This window comes from Poecilia latipinna, unplaced genomic scaffold (genome assembly GCF_001443285.1).
Source record: "Poecilia latipinna isolate Pla-1442-1.1 unplaced genomic scaffold, P_latipinna-1.0 Scaffold2115, whole genome shotgun sequence".
NCBI lineage: Eukaryota > Metazoa > Chordata > Actinopteri > Cyprinodontiformes > Poeciliidae > Poecilia > Poecilia latipinna.
In genome coordinates this window covers 86997-110134 of record NW_015114731.1, presented here as the reverse complement: position 1 = coordinate 110134, position 23138 = coordinate 86997, and the positions used below count along the sequence as shown (strand labels likewise).

At 35.5% G+C, this 23138-nt stretch overlaps 5 protein-coding genes across 7 annotated transcripts; 1 reads left to right on the top strand and 4 right to left on the bottom strand.

The window, feature by feature from the left end:
• Positions 1-331: 331 nt before the first annotated feature.
• LOC106936305 (gastrula zinc finger protein XlCGF57.1-like) lies at positions 332-3875 on the top strand. Its single transcript, XM_015017189.1, has 2 exons — positions 332-796; positions 1533-3875. Exons 1-2 carry the CDS (start codon positions 649-651, stop codon positions 3251-3253), a joined length of 1869 nt encoding a protein of 622 aa, XP_014872675.1. The 5' UTR covers positions 332-648; the 3' UTR covers positions 3254-3875.
• Positions 3876-5927: 2052 nt separating this feature from the next.
• Positions 5928-10268, bottom strand: LOC106936309 (zinc finger protein OZF-like). Its single transcript, XM_015017192.1, has 2 exons — positions 9980-10268; positions 5928-8454 (listed from the first exon to the last, which is right to left on the bottom strand). The coding sequence occupies exons 1-2, from the start codon at positions 10122-10124 to the stop codon at positions 7169-7171; spliced, it is 1431 nt and encodes a 476-aa protein (XP_014872678.1). The 5' UTR covers positions 10125-10268; the 3' UTR covers positions 5928-7168.
• Positions 10269-11630: 1362 nt separating this feature from the next.
• On the bottom strand, positions 11631-13833 carry LOC106936313 (zinc finger protein 583-like). Of its 2 annotated transcripts, none has more exons than XM_015017197.1 (2): positions 13323-13833; positions 11631-12663 (listed from the first exon to the last, which is right to left on the bottom strand). In XM_015017197.1, exons 1-2 carry the CDS (start codon positions 13486-13488, stop codon positions 11774-11776), a joined length of 1056 nt encoding a protein of 351 aa, XP_014872683.1. In that variant the 5' UTR covers positions 13489-13833; the 3' UTR covers positions 11631-11773. The 2 variants fall into 2 exon arrangements, with proteins under 2 accessions (XP_014872683.1, XP_014872684.1); XM_015017198.1 differs by having other exon boundaries at positions 11631-12652; positions 13323-13470.
• Positions 13834-14106: 273 nt separating this feature from the next.
• On the bottom strand, positions 14107-17044 carry LOC106936312 (gastrula zinc finger protein XlCGF57.1-like). 2 transcript variants are annotated; one of them, XM_015017195.1, is made up of 3 exons: positions 16941-17031; positions 16769-16839; positions 14107-16255 (listed from the first exon to the last, which is right to left on the bottom strand). In XM_015017195.1, coding segments are annotated over exons 1-3 (1257 nt in total). In that variant the 5' UTR covers positions 16943-17031; the 3' UTR covers positions 14107-15071. The 2 variants fall into 2 exon arrangements, with proteins under 2 accessions (XP_014872681.1, XP_014872682.1); XM_015017196.1 differs by having other exon boundaries at positions 16769-17044.
• Positions 17045-17941: 897 nt separating this feature from the next.
• LOC106936310 (zinc finger protein 501-like) lies at positions 17942-21994 on the bottom strand. The gene is made up of 2 exons (XM_015017193.1): positions 21676-21994; positions 17942-20633 (listed from the first exon to the last, which is right to left on the bottom strand). The coding sequence occupies exons 1-2, from the start codon at positions 21836-21838 to the stop codon at positions 19513-19515; spliced, it is 1284 nt and encodes a 427-aa protein (XP_014872679.1). The 5' UTR covers positions 21839-21994; the 3' UTR covers positions 17942-19512.
• Between the last annotated feature and the right edge of the window lie 1144 nt (positions 21995-23138).

Below are 23138 nucleotides of genomic sequence, written 5' to 3'. Positions count from 1 at the left end.
CACTACCCAGTATTTTACAGTATAAACAATATACAATGTATTTGTATTTTTCTTCTAAAAACATCTAAAAATGTTTTGAAAAACATATTTTCAAAACATTTTCTTCTAAAACATGGCTAAACAGATCACGGGTAACATATTCATAACGTAAATTAAACAACAATGTTTGAGTGTGTTTCTGGCATAATATCCCGTTTTGATGAAAACAAATAAAAAAAATCTTTTAATCTGTATTGAACATATTTTTCATTAAGATTTTCTGAATTATTTTTATTGGTGTTATGTAATATTCTCATTTTAAATATAGCATTTTCATAGAAAAGCCAAGAAAGCCTTGAAAACATCTGTTTGAGTGTAATCAGTCTATATAATGTGTTTCATTTAGTGGATTAAGTTACTGATATGAATGAACGTTGCAACAATATTTCAACTGATTCAACATAACAGTATGTTGAAAGACGGGATTCGTTGGGAGTGATGAGAATTCAAAGCGGAACTAAAAGTCGTTTAGAGTTTCTTCAGTGTTGCCACAATGAAACACAAAGGAAACAAAAACAGAACCAAGAGCTTTGCCTTTGTTGGAAGCCAGTTTGAAGACGGGTTTGACGTTTTAGGTGAATGATCGAGTCTTTAGTAAAAAAATAGAAAATGTCTTCAGCTCCGCCTCAGAGAGAGATAATCAACAAGGAGTTAACTCCGGCTGAAGAAACATTAAAGGAGTTTAATATCATCGTCAAGTCCGAAGAGGAGATGGATGATCTTACCCAGACACCCCGAATCATTTCACACCGAACAGGTCTGAAACACCGTCACGTTTTACTGATGAGACAGATTAAACATTTGGAGACAGGGTTAAGGAACGTTGTGAACTAGTCATCACTGTTACGGCTGTATAAAGAAAACCCTTTTTAAAATAAATAGCACCGCTTAGCCTGGCTGCTAACGTAACACACATGCTATAAAAAAATTACATATAACATGGTAGTTATGTCTGAAAAGGGATATGAAGGAGTAAAACTTGTTTATTTAGGTCCCTTCTTCTTCCTGTGGTCCCTGTTAATTTATAATCTTCCTTCTTCCTGCTTTACTTACTTGTTTAAACACCGACTTTTGTAAACTCCTAAGTCAATATACATAGAAACATACATATACACACGACTCTTACAACAGGCGTATCCTGAAAATGGTGGGTTTGAATTCAGCTTCCACCTGCCACATGTCAATATACTACTTTACAAGACACTGATCGGGGCATTGGTGTATGAATGCTACAGTCGAGCAGTTGATAAGATCAATTGTAATTAAAACATGCATTTTTACTGAACTCTTCATCACATTTTATTAATATATGATAGCACATGTATTTCCCTTCCTGTCAGAAGAAACATATTAGTTAAATTCATTTTCTTATAAGTTTGAAATTTTAAAGTAAGCAAGTAAAGGATGTTTAGATGCACCAAGAGATAAAAGTGAGGGATGTGTTTGTTTTTTTTACTCACATTTATAAGATTGTGTTTTGTCTTTTTGTCCAGATCTTCCAGAATGCTGTAAGTGTAAAGAGGAGGGGATTCTCGACGAGATCAGCAACCAGGATGGAAACCCTATTTTAGACCAAGAGGAGCCAGAACCTCCACAGATAAAACGGGAACAAGAGGAACCACAACATCACCTGTTCAAAGAGGAAGAGAATCAACTAAGAATCTGTCAGGATGAAGAGCAGCTTGTTCTGAAACAGGAAACCGAGGTGACTCCTTCTGACGTGCAAATGATTAACTATGAGACGGAACCAAACAGGAACCAACTTGTCTCTTCTGCCTCTCCTGAAGTTGAGAACCAGAATCAGGAGGGAAGAAATACTGAAAACCCAGGAAAAAAGAGAGAAGAGCAGAAACGACATGAGAGATATCAGAAAACCAGACAGCAGAAAGGTTCTGCTGACAACTCAAGACAAAAAACAAACAAAACTCAAATAGACCAAACTTTAATTTCTTGTGACATCTGTGATAAAACCTTTTCTTCAAAGAGTTGCTTGGCTAGACATATGAGAACTCACACGGGCGAGAAGCCTTTTACATGTACGATCTGTGGAAAAAGTTACTGTGACAAAGGTGGTTTAATTTATCACATGAGAGGTCACACAGGGGAAAACCCATTCACATGTGTCATTTGTGGAAAAAGTTTCCGTCTGAGCAACATTTTAAGTATTCACATGAGAACTCACTCAGGTGAGAAGCCTTATTCATGTACAACCTGTGGAAAAACGTTTTCTAAAAATAGTAGTTTAAATCGTCACAGTAGGAGTCATGCAGGTGAGAAACCTTTTTCATGCATTGTTTGTAGAAGAAGTTTCAGTCAAAAATCTATTTTAACCATTCACATGAGAACTCACACTGGTGAGAAGCCTTTCTCATGTACAACCTGTGGAAAAAGTTTCACTCAGAAAGGTCATTTATCTGATCACATCAAAACTCACACAGATGAGAAGCCTTTCACATGTTCTACTTGCGGAAAAGGTTTCAGTCAAAAAATCCATTTAAAGAGTCACACAAGGACTCACACAGCTGAGAAACCTTTCTCATGTACCACCTGTGGAAAGAGTTATAGTGAGAAGAGTGGTTTAACTTATCACATGAAAACTCACTTGGGTGAGAGACGCTTTTCCTGTGTGACCTGTGAAAAAAGTTTCAGAAAAAAATCTCACTTAACACGTCACATGAGAATTCACACTGCCGAAAAGCCTTTCTCATGTATGACCTGTGGAAAAAGTTTCACTCAAAAATGTCATTTAACTTTTCACATGAGGACTCATACAGGAGAAAAGCCTTTCTCTTGTATGACCTGTGGAAAAAGTTTCACTCAAAAATGTCATTTAACTTTTCACATGAGGACTCATACAGGAGAAAAGCCTTTCTCTTGTATGACCTGCGGTAAAAGTTATAGTGAAAAAAGTAGTCTAAATTATCACATGTCAAGTCACACAGGAGAAAAGCCATTCTCATGTGTTACCTGTGGAAAAGCTTATGTTCAGAAATCTCATTTTATATGTCACATGAGGAGTCACACCGGGGAGAAGCCTTTTGCATGTACGACTTGTGAAAAAAGGTTTGCCAGTAGAAGCAGTTTAAGTGTTCATATTAGAAGTCACACAGGTGTGAAGCCTTTCTCATGTGTGACCTGTGGGAAAAGTTTCACCTTAAAAAGTATTTTAACTCATCACATAAGAATTCACACAGGCGAGAAGCCTTTCTCCTGAATGTTCTGTGAAAAAACATTTAGACAAAAATCTCTTTTGATACCGCACCTGAAAACTCATAAAGATGAGTCAGCATAATCTGAACCTCAAGAATGAAGGTGCATTTACATTGCATCTTAATTACAGTTCCTTTTTCTACAGAGGTTTGACTGCTAAGTTTATTTTGTTAAAATTTTGCATGGTTTATTATTGCTGAACATATATAAAGTAATTTTTGTCAGCCAACACTTTCAATCCTTAAGGCCACAGGAAAGCCCATAAAATATGATTTGCAATTTCTACTTGCTTTTTATTTTCTACAAATTAAATAGAACTAGGGTGCAGCAGTCTGTCACTATTTCACTGTCCACTCCCTGGATGTTCACCTGTGTCAGTGCAATGTCAACTCTCTTCTTTAATTGTGTAAGATATTAAAAAATGTATATCAGTTACATTACAATAGTGACTATATATAATAGTCAATTTAACATGTTCTTCTACCTTCTATTATTATGTTCATTCAACCCGTGAGTAAAAATTAAAGTTGAATTATATCTTCTTCATTCATTTAACATTTATCTGTATTTGCAACTGTACGTTTAGTCTTGATTCAAAGCTGTAATGAATAAAAGATTTTTCGCCATGTATTGTGCAATACATCAGGTAAAAGGCTGCTAGAACTTCAGTACAAAATTAGACACAGGTTTCATATTGGGTTGTCGTCATTCATACCTAGAACTGCAGAATATTTTAACTCAGTAGGATTCTCTGAATATTCTACTTTATGCATTTAACGTTTTATACAATTTTAATAATTTTATTTATGAATGCACTTAGCATATTTCTGGTAAGGAATACGCAGCGTTTCCTTGTGCAAATCAATCTGATTTAAACTAATTAAGCTTCTATTTTCAAATTCCTTATTGAATAAACCTGGTTTCTCCACCTCAGGACATGCTCTTTAATAATTATCTATTCAGGAAGCAGAAACTTGTTTTCTAAACTGAAAAATTGTCTTTGTAACTTGCTAAAAGTGTGATCGCATGAGTGTGTTTAAAATTTAAAAAAATTATTTCATAGTTACTGTAAACAGAAGTTTAATAAAGCACATGTCAGCTTTAAGGCAACACAAGAAATATAGGAAATAACTGGAAGTTTATATGAATGGTAGATTTATAATTTATTGTAATTTACAATGACATTAAAACATTACACAAATGAATATGTTTAGTTTTGCTGTCAGGTCATGAATCTGGAAATAATGTTACTCTAAAAGTTTCAGTTACAAGACATGAAATCAGAGCTTTACTGTTCAGATACATTTAATTAGCTCTGAATCTCATTGGTGTCACATTCAATTAAATTATGTCCCAGTTACCAGTCTGAAATACAAAATTAATAAAAGATGAAAAAAAATATTTGATTAAGATACTGTTATTAGTGAAATCCAGTAAAGATTTATCTGCATTTGTACCAACAACAACAGATGTCAACTGTTTAATTACATAAATATAGGTAGAAAAACAAGTTTATCTCAAAGTAAAACAGGTAGAGGTTATTTTAATTAACCAACTAAATTCAACAAACGTTAAAAACGTGGAGAGTGAAGATGTTGAGTTCATAAATAACTTGTAGACAACATTTCAGAAACATTAAAAACGTTACAACAGCTTTTCAAATAGTTTTCCATCTTATGCAATAGAAACAAAAGTATAAATGTCATACATTATATTGTCTCTGAAAATGACTGGTAGGTTTTTGAATCAATAAAAGACATAAAAAATCCACCCATGGACAGCAGAGAGGAGAGCAATAGAAAACATATTTGGACTTTTGAATAATTAAAACATAGCAGTTCAGGACAGTCTCCAGTATTTTTAGAAAATCGTGATGCAACTCAGGTGTTTTCCATCCAGATGTCCATGGTGTGTATTAGAAAATCTAGCCAGGATGTTAATTATCCCAGAAGTTCTAACCGACCTTTAACCTGTAGGTTTACCAGCAGCCATAGTCCTGCGAGTTTCAGTGCTGCCATCTTGTGGATTAAATTGGGATATATTTTATGCAATATATTGAGTATTTATGTCTGTTTAATGTAGCATTTTTCTGTAAACAAACTTAACAGATAATCTAAAGTACTCTGTCTGACCGATTTCAAAATATACACACTGTCAAAAATGCACATAAAGTGTTTATTCAGTTTACATCGCAACAGCAGCAACGATTAAAATTAGACACTTAAGATTTGATGAGTTTTGAGCACAAACAATTCAAAAATTTAAAATTTTTTCAGCTTTAACCAATAACTTATTTCACTTTTTGAAAAAACATAAAATCTCCTTTTAAATTTTTTTTTCATTGTCAGAAGAAAAAAAAAAGTTTTCAACATGTATAAAAAAATAAAATGATGCCTGGTTTTTACTTGTTTCTAGACATGATTGTTTGTTTTATTAGTAATAATGATAAAAACATGGAAATCCATGGAAGCAGCTTCAATGAAAAAAACAAAAATTTGAATTATAAAGTTCCCACGGCAGCCAACATATTTTGGTTCTTTAATTTACATGTTTCTGTCTGATGCGGAGCAGGTGGAGCAGGAACGCCATCTTAATGGGGACTTGTTATGCTTCCTTGAATGAGTTAGGATCGGCCTGTGGGCTACACAAAATACCTTTATAACGTTTTTTTTTTTTTAACACAAAATAATTCTCAGATACAGATTTAGTCAGTTCTAGTTTGAGCTCCTTTCAGAATAAGCTGTTTTAGCGCCACTTGTCTTTTCCAGTAGCCATTGTACGGCTCATACAGCAGTAAAACCAGCTGACCAAACGTGTTTGATCTCTGCTAGGTAACAGAGCAATGTTTGTTGATTTGTAACATTATATTCCGAAAGGATTTTGAAACAGTTTGCACCAAAACACCAAAAAATATTAACTTATTGTTCTTTTTTTTTTTAAACACCTGGAATGTTTCTAGAAGCAGTAGAGACCCAAATGGACATACAAAAATATACAATAACTTTTTGAAGAACCTTGAATTAATGAATTGCAGCAACGTCTAATTTCTCTTTGGGATCAGTAAAGTATCTTTTGAATTTGAATTGAAAAAGAGAAAAAGCTGGAGTTTAGTAAACGGTCAACAATTAATTTTATGAGAATGAGAACAGAAAAATCGCTGCAATGACTTTAAATTGTAGTAACATTTGTATGTAAATCCTTTGTGCTTAATGTGTTTAATTATGAACAAACTGATGATTTGGCAATAATTTTGCCTTTGGAACAAATGACAGCAAGTGTCTTGATCTGATTTTTGTCTTTTTAATTTGGCCTTTTCTAACTTTAGCTTGTTTAGTTATTAGCTAAATATCCCCAATATATAAAACACTGTAGTAAAACTCACATTTCACATTCTTATTTGCAAAATTTAAAGTGAACACGACAAAGGGTATTTATGGTATCATCATTTATCGTAATACATTTTTCATAAGAATTTTTTATTTATCGTTGCCACTATAAACTCCAATTAGTGCCATTTAAAACAATCATTATTACAAGGATTGATAGTTTTACTATTTTCTCCTCTGCTTGTTCAATAAAAGAATCAATAAATACCAATAAATTTGAAAATTCATAAATTTCAAGAAGTGATATAAAATACACTTCTTTACAAAACTAGTATTTTTCCTAAAGAAGCTCATTACAAACAGGAATGTTTTTAAACAGCAGTCATAAAGTTACCTAAAAAACATGTAAAAAATAGTTACTATTGTCACTTTTATTGTTATCACAACGTCACCACAAAATTTCATAATAAAACTTTTAATCCAGCCCTAGTGAACCATCACCATCTTCCACGTTATATTACATTAAAATATAAGCTGTCATGTTAATGGTTGCTAACATCTTTATCTCTACACTGTAAACAGCAGAAACGCTCCTAGCCGATGTGAGTCTTCATGTGTTTGGTCAAACTGCTCTTTAGGCTGTAGGTTTTAGTACAAGCATTACATGTGAACGGTTTCTCCCCTGTGTGAGACCTCATGTGTCTGTTCAGACGACTCTTTAACGTGAACGTTCTTTCGCAGCTGTTGCATGAGAAAGGCTTGTCGCCCGTGTGGGTTCTCATGTGGTTATTCAAGCTGCTCCTCAGGCTGAAGGCTTTCTGACACATACCACAAAGGAAAGGTTTCTCCCCCGTGTGAGTTCTCATGTGATCCGTTAAACAACTTTTCTGAGCGAACCCTTTTCCGCAGACCATGCAGGCGAAAGGCCTCTCACCTGTGTGGACTCTCAGGTGTTTATTCAAATGGTTTTTAGAGTTGAAACTTTTGTCACAAGCCAAACACTGAAAAGGCTTCTCACCAGTGTGAGTCCTCATGTGTTCAGTTAAATTGCACTTCAGACTGAACCTTTTCCCACAGGTGATGCACGAGAATGGCCTCTCGCCAGTGTGAATTCTCAAATGCTTATTCAAATGGTTTTTGGAGGGGAAACTTTTCTCACAGGCCAGACATGGGAAGGGTTTCTCACCGGTGTGAGTTCTGATGTGCTCGGTTAAAATACATTTTAGACTGAAGCTTTTTCCACAGGTCACGCACGGAAAAGGCTTCTCACCTGTGTGAGTTCTCAAGTGAAGGGTTAAATTCGATTTTGTAGTAAAACCTTTGCCACACGTCTCGCATGAGAAAGGCCTCTCCCCTGTGTGACTTCTCATGTGTATCGTCAGATTATTATTCTGGGAAAAGCTTTTGTCACACATTTTACAAGAATATTGTTTCTTTTCTTTGTGAGCACTGTGCCCTTCTTGATTTGAGCTCTCAGAATACTGATTATATTGTCTGGTTTCCTGACCCTGCTCATTTAGCATTTGCTCTTCATCACTCTTTGACCCCCAGTCTTCTGAAGCGCTTCCTTCCTGGTCCTGGCTGTTACTTTCAGGGGAGTCCTGAGAGTCGAGCGGGTACCAGTTTGGTTCTGGTTCAGTGTGAAAGCTTTCCTCATCAGCAGGCGTCACCATGAAGGTGTCAGACTCCTCCTTCAGCTCAAGCTGCTCTTCATCTTGACTGATGAGGAGCTCCATGTCTTCCTCTTTTATCAGCAGATGTCCAAACTCAACCTGCTCCTCTTTCATCTGCAGAGGTTCTGGATCCTCTTCATCAAAACCGGAGCTCCTCTCCTGGTTGGTGAGCGCCTCCTCTTCCCAAACGTCATCCTGGTGGACGTCTGGAGGGTCGAACAGAAAAAGGCCTGGGTCAGTTCCTGGTCTTAAACTCCCTTTAATGAAATTCCAGCTCTAAAGTCAGATGGTGAGTTTGCAGCAGAGTGAGTCTATTTAATATCCCTGTTTTCTTGAGCTGGAAACTAAAGGATGAAATCTTTTACTGCTGTTAGCTTAATGCTCTTTAGAAAGTGAAGTTTATAAAGCAGGAGTCTACAACTTCAGTCCTGCAGCACACCTGAATCAAAAGACTGAATTAGTTAACATTGCAAGAAGCTTTGGTCATTAACTCTTCATTTGATTCAGGTCCATTGGGAAAGGGAGGCACCCAAATATTTGAGGACACAAGAGGCTGGAATTACAGACTCCAGAGGTAAAGTTTTAGAGCACTATGCTCAGGTAATTAGCTGACCAATATTAGCTTTCAGAATTACTCATCGAGGAGCAGACAGCAATCGGCACAAAATTCAGACTGACTCAAATTTTAATTGATCACTTCTAAGTTCATCCAGATTATATGTCAATTCTTATTGTCGTATGATATAGGTTAAGAAATTTATATTTAGAGTATTGCATTTTCACACCATACTTCTGAGTTAACTGCCAATAATGCACCAGTTTTCAGAATATGAAGCATCTTGAATACTTTTAAATCTTTCTCCTACAATGTCCGTTTTTTCCATGTAGGAATTTTATGTTTACATCTTGTTTGAGATATATATAGTTTCATATTTTTGTCTTTATGTGCAAAATACCAGAACAAAACAGGTCAAACATGTTCTTTCCATCCTTGCTACACAAATATAAACATGACATAAACTATCTGTAAGAAGGAAAATAGGCTACATCTAAACCATTTTGACTATTTGAGTTGTAGTCACAGGGCAATGTCATTATCTAACAGTTTTGGTTGTGTAAAGAAATGGCTATTTTCATATATACAGAAAACATTGCATAAACAAACATGAGTACAACCAGTTTTCTGCAGCAAATTGTTGTATAAACACGTTTTAACTGAGGATCTTTAATAGTGTACATATGTGCAATTTTAAATTGACATTGATCACCGTGTCTGTATACAAAATAGACCAGGGTGTATTTGCTAATTTATTGCGAGGTACTGCAAAAACAAAAATGTCCCCCTCATGTCCCTTAGGGCGCTCCGTAGACTAAAGATAAAAGTAAAAAAATGAGCAGTTAGTTTCTCAAATCGGAAGCCAGCTTCCTATTACAAGTGGGAAATCATTTTCTCTTCATTTACACATTTAAACACAAAATAAACGTTTTCACCTGCAGGCGTTTCGCACCAGTGTGTGTGAGATACTGATTTGCTGATATACAACCCGTCAGGAGTGTTTAATTGTAGTTTATGGCTTCAACGTTCGCTATTTTGATCGCAGCCATGTTGGATGCTGATCTCTGGGAGTGTCATGAGCTCCCCGGCTTTCTGTGTCAAAATCCAATTAATAAAACGGACACAAATCCCCAAATTTAGCAGAGAAATTACGTTAGCATAGCTCATTTTAATACCTTCCTGGGAGAAATCCAGCAGATTGGACTGATCATCGAGCTCGTCCTCCGATTTCACGATGACTTCTTCAAACTCCGGGTCGGTTTCTTCAGCAGGAGTTAACTGCTGGTTGATAAACTTCCGTTGGGGCTGAACTGAAGACATCTTTACTGCAAATTCTCACATATTCAGAGAATAACCGTCTCCAACGTCGGCTAGCAATCCGTTTACATCCGCCGCCTCTTCTTCTACTTGTTTTTTTTTTTTTTCAGCGAGTGAACACTACCACCCCCTAGTGGATTAAAGCAGAATATTACAAAACATACGGATAAAATTTAATAAATTTCTTAATCTTTTCTTCATGTAGATTAAACCCCCCATAAAATTAGGAACCAATTTCGTAATTGATCCATATAAAACATTCAAATATATTATTGTTGTTTTTTTCCAACTAAAGATGGAAAACGGTATATTAAATCCAGCATAAAATAGTTAAATGTTGCACGAGTATTCTCTCAAAGACAAACGTTATAAGACAATTATTAAACATAGAAACATGAAGAAAAAACTTGAAAATTGGTTGGTAGAATTCACTCCATTTTTATTTTTAATGAATCAAAGCATTTTATCAGTACATTTATCATCTAGTGAACAAATTACCAGAAGTAACAAATCTTTCAAAGGGACACAGAGTGTCATTTTATTTCACAATCAAGCAACTGTTACCTTCCGTTGTTAGAAAATTGCTGTATGTATCAAATATGATTTATATAGATTTGATATCACAATTTAAAGTCTTGAAATTGGGTCTCTGTCTCTGAAACTCTGCCTTCAGGAAGTCGCCACATCACAACTCCTCTATTAACCCTTTAACAATGTTTTTACCAGTGTTTCACTGAGAAGTAGCTCATGTAATGACCTCAGCAGATGCACAGTTCCACCAGGTGTTTGCTAATAGCTGCTGGCTAGTCTGAAGGAACTGAGTGGCTGATTTCTCAAACATAAAAAAACAACAACAACAAAAACAAAAAACAATGCAACACTCTAGGTATGTTTTTCATGAGGGAAAAATGATCTAAAGCTCAGTTGATTTTATATAATACTGACCCTTTAAATGACACAAGTACTCAAAAAGAGGGCATGTACACAACGAAGATAATCCCTTAATTTAGGTTAGATTGTCAGTCTGTAATATTAGCAGGAAAAATCTCACTAATCTCCAACATTTTCAACATTGTTAGGTAAAAAAAATACATTTTCCAGGCCCTCAAGACCTGGATGAGAACTCTCAAGCAGAACAATTTACTTTTGTATTTGAAGGGAAGGAAGATTATGAAAAGTTCTGCTCAAATATTGTGGATTTCTGCTCTAATGCAGCTGATTCAAATGCTCCAGCTACCTCCTCAGCATGTCATAAAGTTCTGCAGAGGTTCTGCTAATGAACCATCATCTGATTCAGGTTGAACGAGGGGAAGAACTGAAACATTTGTCTGCCATGTGAACTTAGCCTTAGATATCTCAGCTTAAAACATTTTCTACATTTAAAGCACAAAGGTTTTTTTTTTTTTACTTTAGTTTGCCATGGGATTTGAAATGTTTTTTTCATCTGAACATTTAAATAACTTTTCTCAAGGAAACCTTTTTCAACATTTCAAACATAAGGAAGGTCTTTTATTTTTGTGATTTATTAGGACAAATAAATTTAATGCAAAACATTTTTGACAGGTCAAACCTTCTCACTTGAATGAGTTGCAATGAAATAAGTTAAACTGAATTTTTTTTACATTAAAAATGTTCAGCAAGACAAAGTGCTCTCATCTCATTTTCCGACTTGAATCAAAACAACCTGTAGATTTAAGATGTTTTCCACAGTTCCTCATGTGTTTCACCACGTTTCTTTTAAGGCTGAATGTCTTTTTACAAGCGTCACAAGGAAAAGGCCTCTCACCCGTGTGAGTTCTTGTGTGTTCAGTTAAAATAAATTTCAGCCTGAAACGTTTTCCACAGGTCATGCACAGGAAAGGCTTCTCGCCCGTGTGAATTCTCATGTGTTTGACAAGATCTCTTTTTAGACTGAATGTCTTTTTACAGGCGTCGCATGAAAAAGGCTTCTCACCTGTGTGAGCCTTTAAGTGACGAGTTAAATTCGATTTTTTGGTGAAACATTTGCCACAGGTTTTACATGAGAAAGGCCTCTCCCCTGTGTGAATTCTCATGTGTGCGATCAAGTTTTTATTTAGAGAAAAACTTTTATCACACATTTCACAAAAGTAAAGTTTCTTATCTCTATGAGTTTCTGTGCGCTCTTTTTCTGGTGAACTTCTTGTGTCATTATGGTGTCTAGTTTTCCAATGTATTTGCTCTTCATCCATCTTTACTCCTGAGACTTTGGGATTGCTTGTTTCCTGATCCTCATCCTCAGTTTCAGGAGGAAAGTTGAGTTGGTTCCAGTTTGCTTCTGGTTCAGAGTGAAATTCTTCATGAGTGGGAGTCGCCATTAAGTTTTCAGTCTCCTGCTTCAGCCCAAGCTGCTCTTCATCCTGACTAATGCAGACTTCCTTTTCTTCGTCCTTTATCTGAAAATGTTCCAGCTCACCCTGCTCCTCTTTCATTTGCAGAGATTCTGGTTCCTCTTCGTCAAAACTAGATTTCCTCCGCTGGTCGGCGAGCGCCTCCTCCTTCCAAACATGTTCCTGTTTGAGGTCTGAGAGGGCAAAAAGCAAAATAAAACACATCTTTAATGATTTTATTTATATGAAATAAAACACAGTTATCAAATTAACACACAGGATCCAGTCCTCGAGGACATCCTATGTTAAATAATAACAGAGCTGGGTAAAAAAATTACAATATAAGCATTTCATATCAGTCGATATCAATAATTCTCCATAATAATTTGTGTTTTTAAGATATTTACCTCCCACCTTGTTTAATATGGACACGTGAAAAGAATATTCAACGTTTCTTTGTACATAATTTTGACAATAGCCATGCAGGATAGCCACTAGGTGCCGCCAAAGCTCCTTAAAACTGGAGTCCGTCCGCCCAGGAGCGAGAGCTGGCCGGAGAATTAAGGCTCCAATTTATGAATGAATGTTTAAAATCTAAGATTTAACATGGAAAAAGGATGGGGAAATGACGAAACCTGTCCCGAATGACCAATAAGACTTTACGTCTTTATAAATATTGCTCTTTTCGATGGAAAATAATGCAAATTGGGAAACGTTTCAAAATGCTTTTATTTTGAAAGCGGACAGGAAACGAGAATACTGCATCCTATTAACTGTTCCCAATTTAAATAGTTAAACCGCAGTATGCATCTTTCGTCTTCAGTAAAACATTGTAATCGCAGGTGTTTCGTACCTTTTCGGTGTAAGATGACTTGAGGTGTCCGAGTGAAATCCAGCAGTCTGCGTTGATCATCCATCTCTTCCTCGGTCTTGATTATTCCTTTAAACTCTGAGAATGTTTCTTCAGCAGGAGTTAAATGCTCGTTGTTCGTCTTTCGTTGAAGCTGGACTGAAGACATTTTTACTGCAAACACTCACATATTCAGCCAACAGATGATCAGCCTCTTAAGGAATGACTTCAAGCAGAAGAGAAGCTAACGCTGCTAGCAACACATTCTTCTTCTTCTTTTATATAATGGCGGACTTCAAGGTGCATATCGCCACCTACTGTACAAGACTGTACAGCAACATTCTTCACGCCACCGAGGATGAACAGCAACGTCACTTTGATCGAAGATAATCAAATATTGCCAAAAAACTATTCTGAATCATTTTAAAGTAAATACGTTTCATTATAATTATGTTTAGATCAATTCTTTGTCTCCAACAGTGTTATATAAGATGATATATTGTCTCTTCACCTCCACAGTACTCACATTTTTGATGATTCTGACCTAAAACAGGAGAAGTTGGGTTTGATTTAAGTTCAGACAATGAGAAGAAACATGATTTTTTTAAATTTATTTTTTACATAGAGTAAACTCCTGGTTTCAACTTTTTCTTAAACCAGATTTTATTTCTCTCACATCTAGTAACAAAAACCATACAATAAATGGGGTTACAATTGCAGATAACATTGCTGGTACCCTAATATTTATAACCGGAAAGCTGAAATAAGTTGAGATGGACAAGAGAAATGATAAATAAAACTTTATTGAAAATGAATAAATGGAAACCAGACACTGATTTTGAATTGTGGATCAATAGAATCATTTAAAAAAACTAATTAATGAAACGGGTCAGGACAAAATTGGTGGTACTTGTAGCTTAACTCTGCTGTCATTTTCTGGAAGTATTGGTGAAAATTAAAAACAAAAATGTTTAATGTTGCTTTCTTCTTTAATTTCATTGTTTTAAATCAATGTAGGCATTAAGAAAGCAGTTGATTTCATAAATTTTTACATACATTTTTACTATTGTATCTAAGCTGTGCAATCTTAATTCTGTCATCTGACAAAGATGATTTATTTTGAAAAGCAGTCTTTTAATCTATAATAACTTACAAACTAAAGGGAATAAGTTCTTCAGACTGAGGATTTTTGGTTCTACAGTGTTTTTCCTGTCGCTTTTGTGCATTTCATACGTTAACATTAACACAACAGCTACTGCATTTCTTAAAGTACAAAACTGCAAAACACAGCTGATAACCTGCAGGAGTGAGCCACTTGCTAACAATAGCTTCTTCCTCAAAAGCAAGTATTCATATCAATGAAAGTGCCAATGTCATCAAAATGAAAAGTCCTGACAGCATTGTTCATGAACAAGATTTTCATGTGTTCGTTATGACAGTTAGCTTGGTGATAAAACACAGCTTGGTGATAGAATCTGGTTGAGACAGCATGTGAAAACTGCACAGAAACAAGTATTGCATTAACAGGACACTGTGCCATGAGTCGTACTTCTGTATTATTCATTCAATTATTATCCTTTATACTTGGTTTCATTTTAATCCCACCTAAAATCTGTTGTCTTTGACTATTTTCTACCACCAAATAAAGAGAAACATTCTGACAAATACAGAATTTTACATTTGTGCCTCATGCCAAGTGTCGATCCGTTTTTCTCATAACTTTATCCACACGTCACACAATGAAAAGGCTTCTCATTTGTGAGTTAGCAAATGAGCTTTAAAGCTATTATGGTGGATGAATGCTCTTCCACAGGTCTTGCACAAAAAGGGTTTCTCACCTGTGTGGATTCTCGTGTGTCTTTTCAAAGCATCCTTTCTTTTAAAAGATTTTTCACAGATATCGCAGGGAAAAGGCCTGTCGTCTGTGTGATGCGTCATGTGATAAGCCAAATGCTCTTTTTGAATGAAGCCTTTGCCACAAATGGTACAAGAGAACGGCTTCTCACTAGTGTGAATTCTGACGTGTCTCTCAAAATTAGACTTGGTTGTGAAAGTTTTTCCGCAGAAAGAACAAAGCTTCCCATCTGTATGAGTTTTCATGTGAACTGTGAAATGTACTTTTTCTTTGTAACTTTTTCCACATGTTCTGCACTGAAACGGCGTCTCCTTTGTGTGAGACATCAGGTGAGTTCTTAAGCTATTGCTTTCTTGGAAAGCTTTTCCACAGATCCCACACAAAAAGGGATTCTCAACTGTATTGTCGCTCAATGGATCTTTTGATGTGTACGTTTGTTCACGGGTATTCCAGGGAAAAGGCCTTTCATTTTTGTGGCGTCTCATGTGATAATTCATAGTATAATTTCGACTAAAACCTTTGCCACAAATGGCACAAGAAAATCGCTTCACACCTGTGTGAGTTCTGACATGAGAGTCCAGAACAACTTTTGTAGTGAAGCTGTTTCTACAGAGCCAACATTTGAATGGTCTCTCGCCTGAATGAATCCTCATGTGATCTGTTAAATCTCTTTTCTTAAAGAAACTTTTTCCACATGTCCGACATGGAAAACGTTTCTCACCTGTGTGACTTTTCAAGTCTTCAGTCAAATTTTTCTTTGGCATAAAGGAATCTTTTTTAAAGTTTTGAGAGACAGCTTGGTTACTGATTGGTTCTGCTTGAATGTGGTTCTTTTCTTCATAATTAGGAGTCAACCTTAATGAATCTTCATTCTCCTGCCTCAGATCAAGATGCTCTTTATGTTCACTTATGCAGAGCTCCGATGGTTCCTCTTTAGTGCATGGATGATCTGGCTCTTGCTGCTCTTCTTTCAGCTGCAGAGGTTCTGGTTCCTCCTGGTCCAAACTGGGATCCGTCTCATGTTTACAGAGCTGCTGGTTAGAGCAAACTTCCTCTTTCCAAACACGATCCAGCAGGTGGTCTGAAAACATATGAAATGGCCTGAAACATCAAAATCTCAGTCGGGGAACAATCTAGTCTATGACTAAAGAGTCTAAATTTTGTAGTTTAACAATTAGAGCAGATTGGAGATGCTAAAAGCAATAAAAAGAAAATTATGCACAACGCTGACCATCCTCTCCATTAGACAGTCTTGGGAAAACAGAGGATTTTCAAATTCTCTGTAATACAGACCGCTACAAGATATCTTTAATGCCAACAGTCATTGTAATCTACAATAACTCTCAAGAATTAGGATCATTAGGAGTTACAACCTTTATTCTCCCTTTGGGCTCAATAAAGTATTTTTGAACTTGAAAACAATCGGTGGAATCGCCCTTTAGTCTGTTTCTAAAGTGGAAGCCACAACCGGAAGAAAACTTTAGCTTCGTTGCCTGCATAATCTCCGCTAATAAATCTCCCAAATGAACGCTTTAGATCCACAATCTGCATCCTGTATCATCGGTAAAAAGTTACCATCGCGGGTGTTTCATACCTATTCGATATAAGATGATCTGAGGTGTCCGGGTAAAAACCAGCATCTGATCATCCATTTCTTCCTTAAACCTGGAGATTTATTTAAACTCTGTGAATGTTTCTTCAGCAGGAGCTCGTTTAAAACCTCGTGTTGAATCCGGACTGAAGATATTTTTACTGCAAACACTCACATGTTCAGCTCACAGACTATCCGACTCTCTGGGATGGCTTCAAGCAGAACGAAAGAAAGCTAAAGCTGCTAGCATCACATTTAGCTTCCTTCTTTTGGTGTTTATTGACGGTTAGCAAACAACGAATTAGGTCATTATCGCCGCCAACTGGTCTGGAGGATGGACTGCAGCGTCACTTTAGTATAAATTTAGCACATGCCTTTGTCTAAGATAATATTCCCCGTCTAAGTCGGGAAATTTAAATTTTGTAGCATTATTTTAGTGTGATGAATGAAGGAAAATATGTTGTTTACTTAGGCAGCTCATAAGGCACTTTTTATTGTTAGCAATAACACACACCACCGTCTGTTGCACTTTGAGGTTCATTTGCCTTTATTGCAGTTCCAATTTTCTTTTGTAAGAAAGTAAAAACGGTGTAAACTGAAAACTAAAAGGGAAAAAATTATTTTTTGAAATTCACATAACTTGAGGAAACATTTCATATGCTGTGTTTGAAATATTTTAAGTTTATATAATCTGTTTGGTTCAGTCACAAACTGAAGACAGTGGAAAAGAAGCAGAAAATGTAGTAAAAAAAAGATCAGAAAAGAGCACTATTAACCTAGATTCACATATTGAATTTAAAATGGCAACAATAAAATTGATTGATTGATTTACAAAGAACTAAACTTCAAAAAAGGAGAAAAGTTGAACTTCTAGTGTAAGATTTCTTTTAAAAAATTTCTTAATTCAACTCCATTTTAATCAATTTCAACCATAAATCAAATGACAGGCAGCTTTAATCTTGATAAACTCATTGAAAAGCATTTTCAGTGGTTTTAGGACTGAGCTGACTTTAGTGTCCCAATATTTAAATATTTTACACAATATTACGCTTTTTATTTGTAAGTTGCACATAAACTGTGATTTTATTCCTATTAAATGGAAAAATCTTGAGTTTGGGAATGGCCTCAAAAAGGCATCAGGAGTCGAGATCACAAAAGAGAAAAAGAAGAAAGAAATTGGAATAAACTCCAGATTTATTTTACTAACAAAAGAAACATAGCAAAACATTTTACATCCAGTAATGAGAAATACTAAACTCCCTTTAAGAAATCAAAAACATAAAAAGTGACAAATACAAAATGATTTGCAGTGAACAGCAGAGCTAAAGTCTATTAATCTAAAATAATGTCCAACATAATGTGACAAAGTTCTACAGATCTTGAGGAATTTTGGCTTCACAGTTTTTCCTTCAGTGGCTTTAAAACATTTCTCACATTAATATTTGCACAGCAGCCAAATTAATTTCTCAAAGCAATGAATGCAAACCTCAAAACCTCATTAATCAACAAAAGCATGTTATTTGCTCTAAATCTGTGAATGGAAGCGTCATCATAATGAAACCTCATGTCTATAAACATGTTTTCATTAACAGTTCACAGGTGACAGTATTTTCTTTTCTTTATAGCTACTAGAAATCTACATCTACAATAATAAGTGAGATAAATAACCATCAAACACTGAATATGTATTTTTGACTTTTTTGCAGTTCTAAATCGTTTACAGTGTTGAGCAAAACAAAAGTACCAACTCGTTCACAACAGACATAAAATACACCAGCTGTGCACCAGAATCACCTGAGGAAAAAATGTTCAATTTGGGAAACATTTTCAGAAATAGATAAATTCTTGACATCTAATTCAACATTTTTGTTTGTAATGACTCAATCAATGAAATTACTGTAATTTGCACAGTTTGTTCAGCATTTATTTTTAAGAATTTATTTATTGTACATTTTGGCTGCAAATTATCAGACAATTAACACATATGCAAAAGACGCTGTGACTTTTAGAAGTAATAAACTACCACTGTGATGAGACTAAATGTGTGATTGAAGTAACATTTATGAGAATAAAGTGACCCGCCTCAAAGACCGAAGAGGCTTAATTTTATAGTGATTTGACCAAATTATTTTCACACAAAGGGAAAAAAAAACAAGATTAAACATCAAGACTATAGTATTATAATCTAAGTCCAAGCAAAAACAATTAAAAACATCAGGTTATAAACCACACAGTGTCACTTTGTGAATACCCTGTGAACTAATTTTAAGGTTTAATTAAAGAAATGAACAAGTTGCATTGTTAAAACACAAATTTAATTAAAAACAAAATGTTACTAGCTTCAACAATGGTAAATGTCTGACTAGATAGTTTTCCTATTAGATCTTAGTTCTTCAGCTCAGTGGTTCTCCTAACACACATCTGCCAAACTTAACCAGTAAGATTTCTGACAAAAAAAATAAAATATGGCCTTTCACATGCTACTGTAACTGTTACTTAAGGCTCCTCTGGTTTTTTGGCTATTCTAGCGAAGTCTTCCACAGGACAGACATTTGAAAAGATTCTCACTTATGTGGGTTTTCATGTGAAATGTCAATTCTGTTTTTCTCATATAACTTTTTCCACATATCAAACATGGAAAATGGTTTTCATTTGTGTGAGCTGCAAAGTGAGATTTCGGTGAACTGCAATCACTGAATGCCTTTCCACAGATCGCACACAAATAGGGCTCTTCACCTGTATGACTTCTATTGCGAGTCATTAATTTTTGTTTTTTTATTAAACTTTTTTCCACAAGTAACGCATTGAAAGGGTTTCACGCTTGTGTGAACTCTCATGTGGCTACTCAATGTATGTTTTGATCTGAACTGTTTTCCACAGGTACTACAGGGAAAGGGCCTTTCATCTGTGTGACACATCATGTGGCGAGACAAATTAATTTTTTGAATAAAGCTTTTTCCACAAATCTCACAAGAAAAATCCCTCTCACCTGTATGAATTTTGCTGTGCACATAAAAGCCAGATTTACGATTGAAGCTTTTTCCACAGGACAGACATTTAAAAGGCTTCTCACCGGTGTGAATTCTCATGTGATCTATCAACATAAATTTTCGATTGAAACTTTTTCCACAGGTCTTGCACGAAAACGGCTTCTCACCTGTGTGAATTCTCATGTGAACTGCTAAATCTATCTTTTTAAGAAAACCTTTTCCACATGTCGCACAGAGAAAAGGCCTCTCCCCTGTGTGAACCTTCATGTGTACATTTAATGCATCTTTTCTAATGTACGTTCTTTCACAGGCGTTACAGGCAAAAGGCCTCTTCCCTGTGTGAATATTCATGTGCATAGTTAATGAATTTTTTCTTTTGAAGGTTTTTTCACAGGTATTACAGGCAAAAGGTTTCTCACCTGTGTGAGTTTTCAAGTGAGATGTCAAGTCTGATTTTTTTGCATGACTCTTTCCACATGTCATACATAGAAACGGCCTCTTCCCTCTGTGAACTTTCCTCTGTATATTTGAGTTTTTATGATGGTTTCCTTTTTCATCCTGGTTCTCAGTTTCATTAAAGTCCTGAGAGATGATTTGGTTGCTGACTGGTTCTGGTTTAATGTGGTTCTTTTCTTCATGAGTTGGACTCACTGATGATGTATCTTCATTCTCCTGCTTCAGTTCAAGCTGCTCTTCATTCTCACCTTTGGAAAGCTCTAATGGTTCCTCCTTAATCCAGGGACATTCTGGCTCTTGCTCCTCCTCTTTCATCTGCAGATGTTCTGGTTCCTCCTGGTCCAAACTGGAATCCCTTTCCTGTTTACAGAGCTGCTGGTGTGAGAAAGCCTCTTCTTTCCAAACATGACCCAGTTCGTGGTCTGAAAACCCAAACAAACCCAAGAAAAAGACTTTCTATAACATAACATAAAATGCAAAAAAGACAAAGCGTTGTGAATAGTCAGCGGACGAATCGTAGGTAAAAAAAAAAAAAAAAAAAAAAAACATTTACTATTAGAATTAGACCATTTCCATAAATAAAAATATCTAGGAAAAGTTTGTTTTGAATGCTTAAAGCAATCTGGGCAAACGCATGCCAAATTAATTCTACTGCCGCTATGTCGGGGGAAATTTTGTGGAAGAACATTGTTTTCATAATCTCCAAAAGAACATGTTTTCAGACTGGCAGAGCTGAATCTGGCAGGTAGTCAAAGAGATAAAATTAATTCTTGGCTTAGAAATTTTCAAATTACATATTTATGTAATTTACCAAATGAACTCAACTGTCAGGATAAGTACAGGATTATTCAGGAGTAATAGAATTACATTTTAAAAAGTTAAGAGTAAGCTGTTTTTGTAAGATCAGGAGGGTTTTGTCAGCACTCAGGAGAATCAGGGTCTAAAACTATGACCCAGGGAAATGGAAATTAAAATTAAATCATTTTCTATAACTTTTACTTTAATGTAATTAGGATATTTGTATAAACTCTTCTATTTAACCTGTGATGCATGTATTCAGACATGCCTTATCCATGGAATAATCAGGTTTGAAGAGTTTAAAACGTTTTGCTGGATCAGTTTGCAGTTTGATCCAGATGTAAAAACAGCAGCAATAAGGAAATTTGTTGAACCCTTTCAAGTAAAAAAAAAAAAAGTTTCGCAAATCACAAGCTAGATTTTAAATGTCAATTAGTCGAGAACAACTCAATCCAATGTTCAAGAGTTTAAGTCTCGTCGTTGTCAAATTAGAGCAGATTAAAGATGCTCAGGGTCTTTTAGTCGTTGTTCGCACCGGAAGCTACAACCAGAAGTTGACTTTCGTTGCCTAATCTCCGCTAATAAATCTTCCTAAATGATCGCTTTAACTCAGAAATCCAAAACCTGCACCTCCAGTAAAGCTTTATCATAGCTGCTGTTTCCTACCTATTCGGTGTAAGATGATCTGAGGATTTCGGGAGAAATCCAGCAGTCTGCGCTGATCATCCGTCTCTTCCTCCTTCACGATGATTTCTTTAAACTCTGTCGGTTCTTCAGCAGGAGTTAACTGCTCGTTGATCAACTCTCCTTGCAGCTGGACTGAAGACATTTTAATGCAAACACTCACATATTCTGCCAACAGTTGATCAAACTCCTTAGAATTGTTCAAAGCAGAAAGGAAGGAAAGCTAAAGCTGCTAGCATCACGTTGACTTCTTCTTCTTCTTCTTCTTCTTCTTCTTCTTCTTCTCGTTGTTGATTTTTATTGGCAAGAAATGTTACGGTTGCATTACCGCCACCTACTGGTATGGAGTGTGGCTCAAATTAAATGTTTATTTTTTCTAATTTCCTCCAACATTAATCTCCTTTCTATCTCATATCCAATTAAAATAATATGTTATATTGTTTCATTTCCTTACAATATTGCCAATTTCCTGTGTTATGTTGTTTATCCTGAATGAGTTGCTAAGTGTAGTATGTCAAAATCTTAGCAGTCATAGTTTCTTCTCTCTTCTGTTCTTCCTTCCTCATCCCATTTCCAATACATGTTTTTGAATCCTATAATACCATCTTCCTTTGCTATCTTCATCCCATTCTGCCAGCCACATTTTCCTAAAATTTTGATTAATTATACTTTTTATCACGTTTTTGGTTGTTCTCTTCGATTAGATTTTTTGGCGGTTGGCAAACAGCGCCACCAACTGGTCTGGAGGATAGCAGAACTTTTAAAAAAAAGAACCTTATTTGAATTTTAGACTTGTTAAGATTTAATGGCTTCTACATGTGTTAAAAGCGAAAGATGCACTTTTGGGGTACGATCCTATCTTTCAGGGTTACTATAACTTAATTCCCAAAAAGAGGATACTTAGCACATTCCTAAAAAAATTCCAGGCATGCTCCGTTTATTTTTTTTTTAAAAAAATGCTTTTATTCTTAACACATTTTACAGACTCCACTTCTGTTTCTTACAGATGTCACTTAACTTTCTAAAACTTTTTTTTATATACTTTTTTACTCAAGAAACCATCTGGTGGAAAGATTTCAACTAATGCAACCAAATTTTACACAAGTAGATCAAACTTGTTTGTAGACTTGATTGGTCAAAGATTCTCAGTTCTGTCAGAATCTTTGTGTCCCTTTGCATCCTGACTCTACACTGGACTTTTCCATTTGTCTCTGGGAAATGCAATAACAGAAAAAGACAATCGAGTTTTCCTAAACAAACCAGAATATTATCAGCTGGAAGCAGTATACTCAACTCCTACTACATGCACTACAAGAGGCATAACTTAGAAGTTGGACAAGTAACTTAAAAAACATCAATTCAACATATTCAGTTGTTAAAACTTTACAAAAGTGCTTTAAACATTCAAGTGTAACAGCTTCATATATATATATATATATATATAT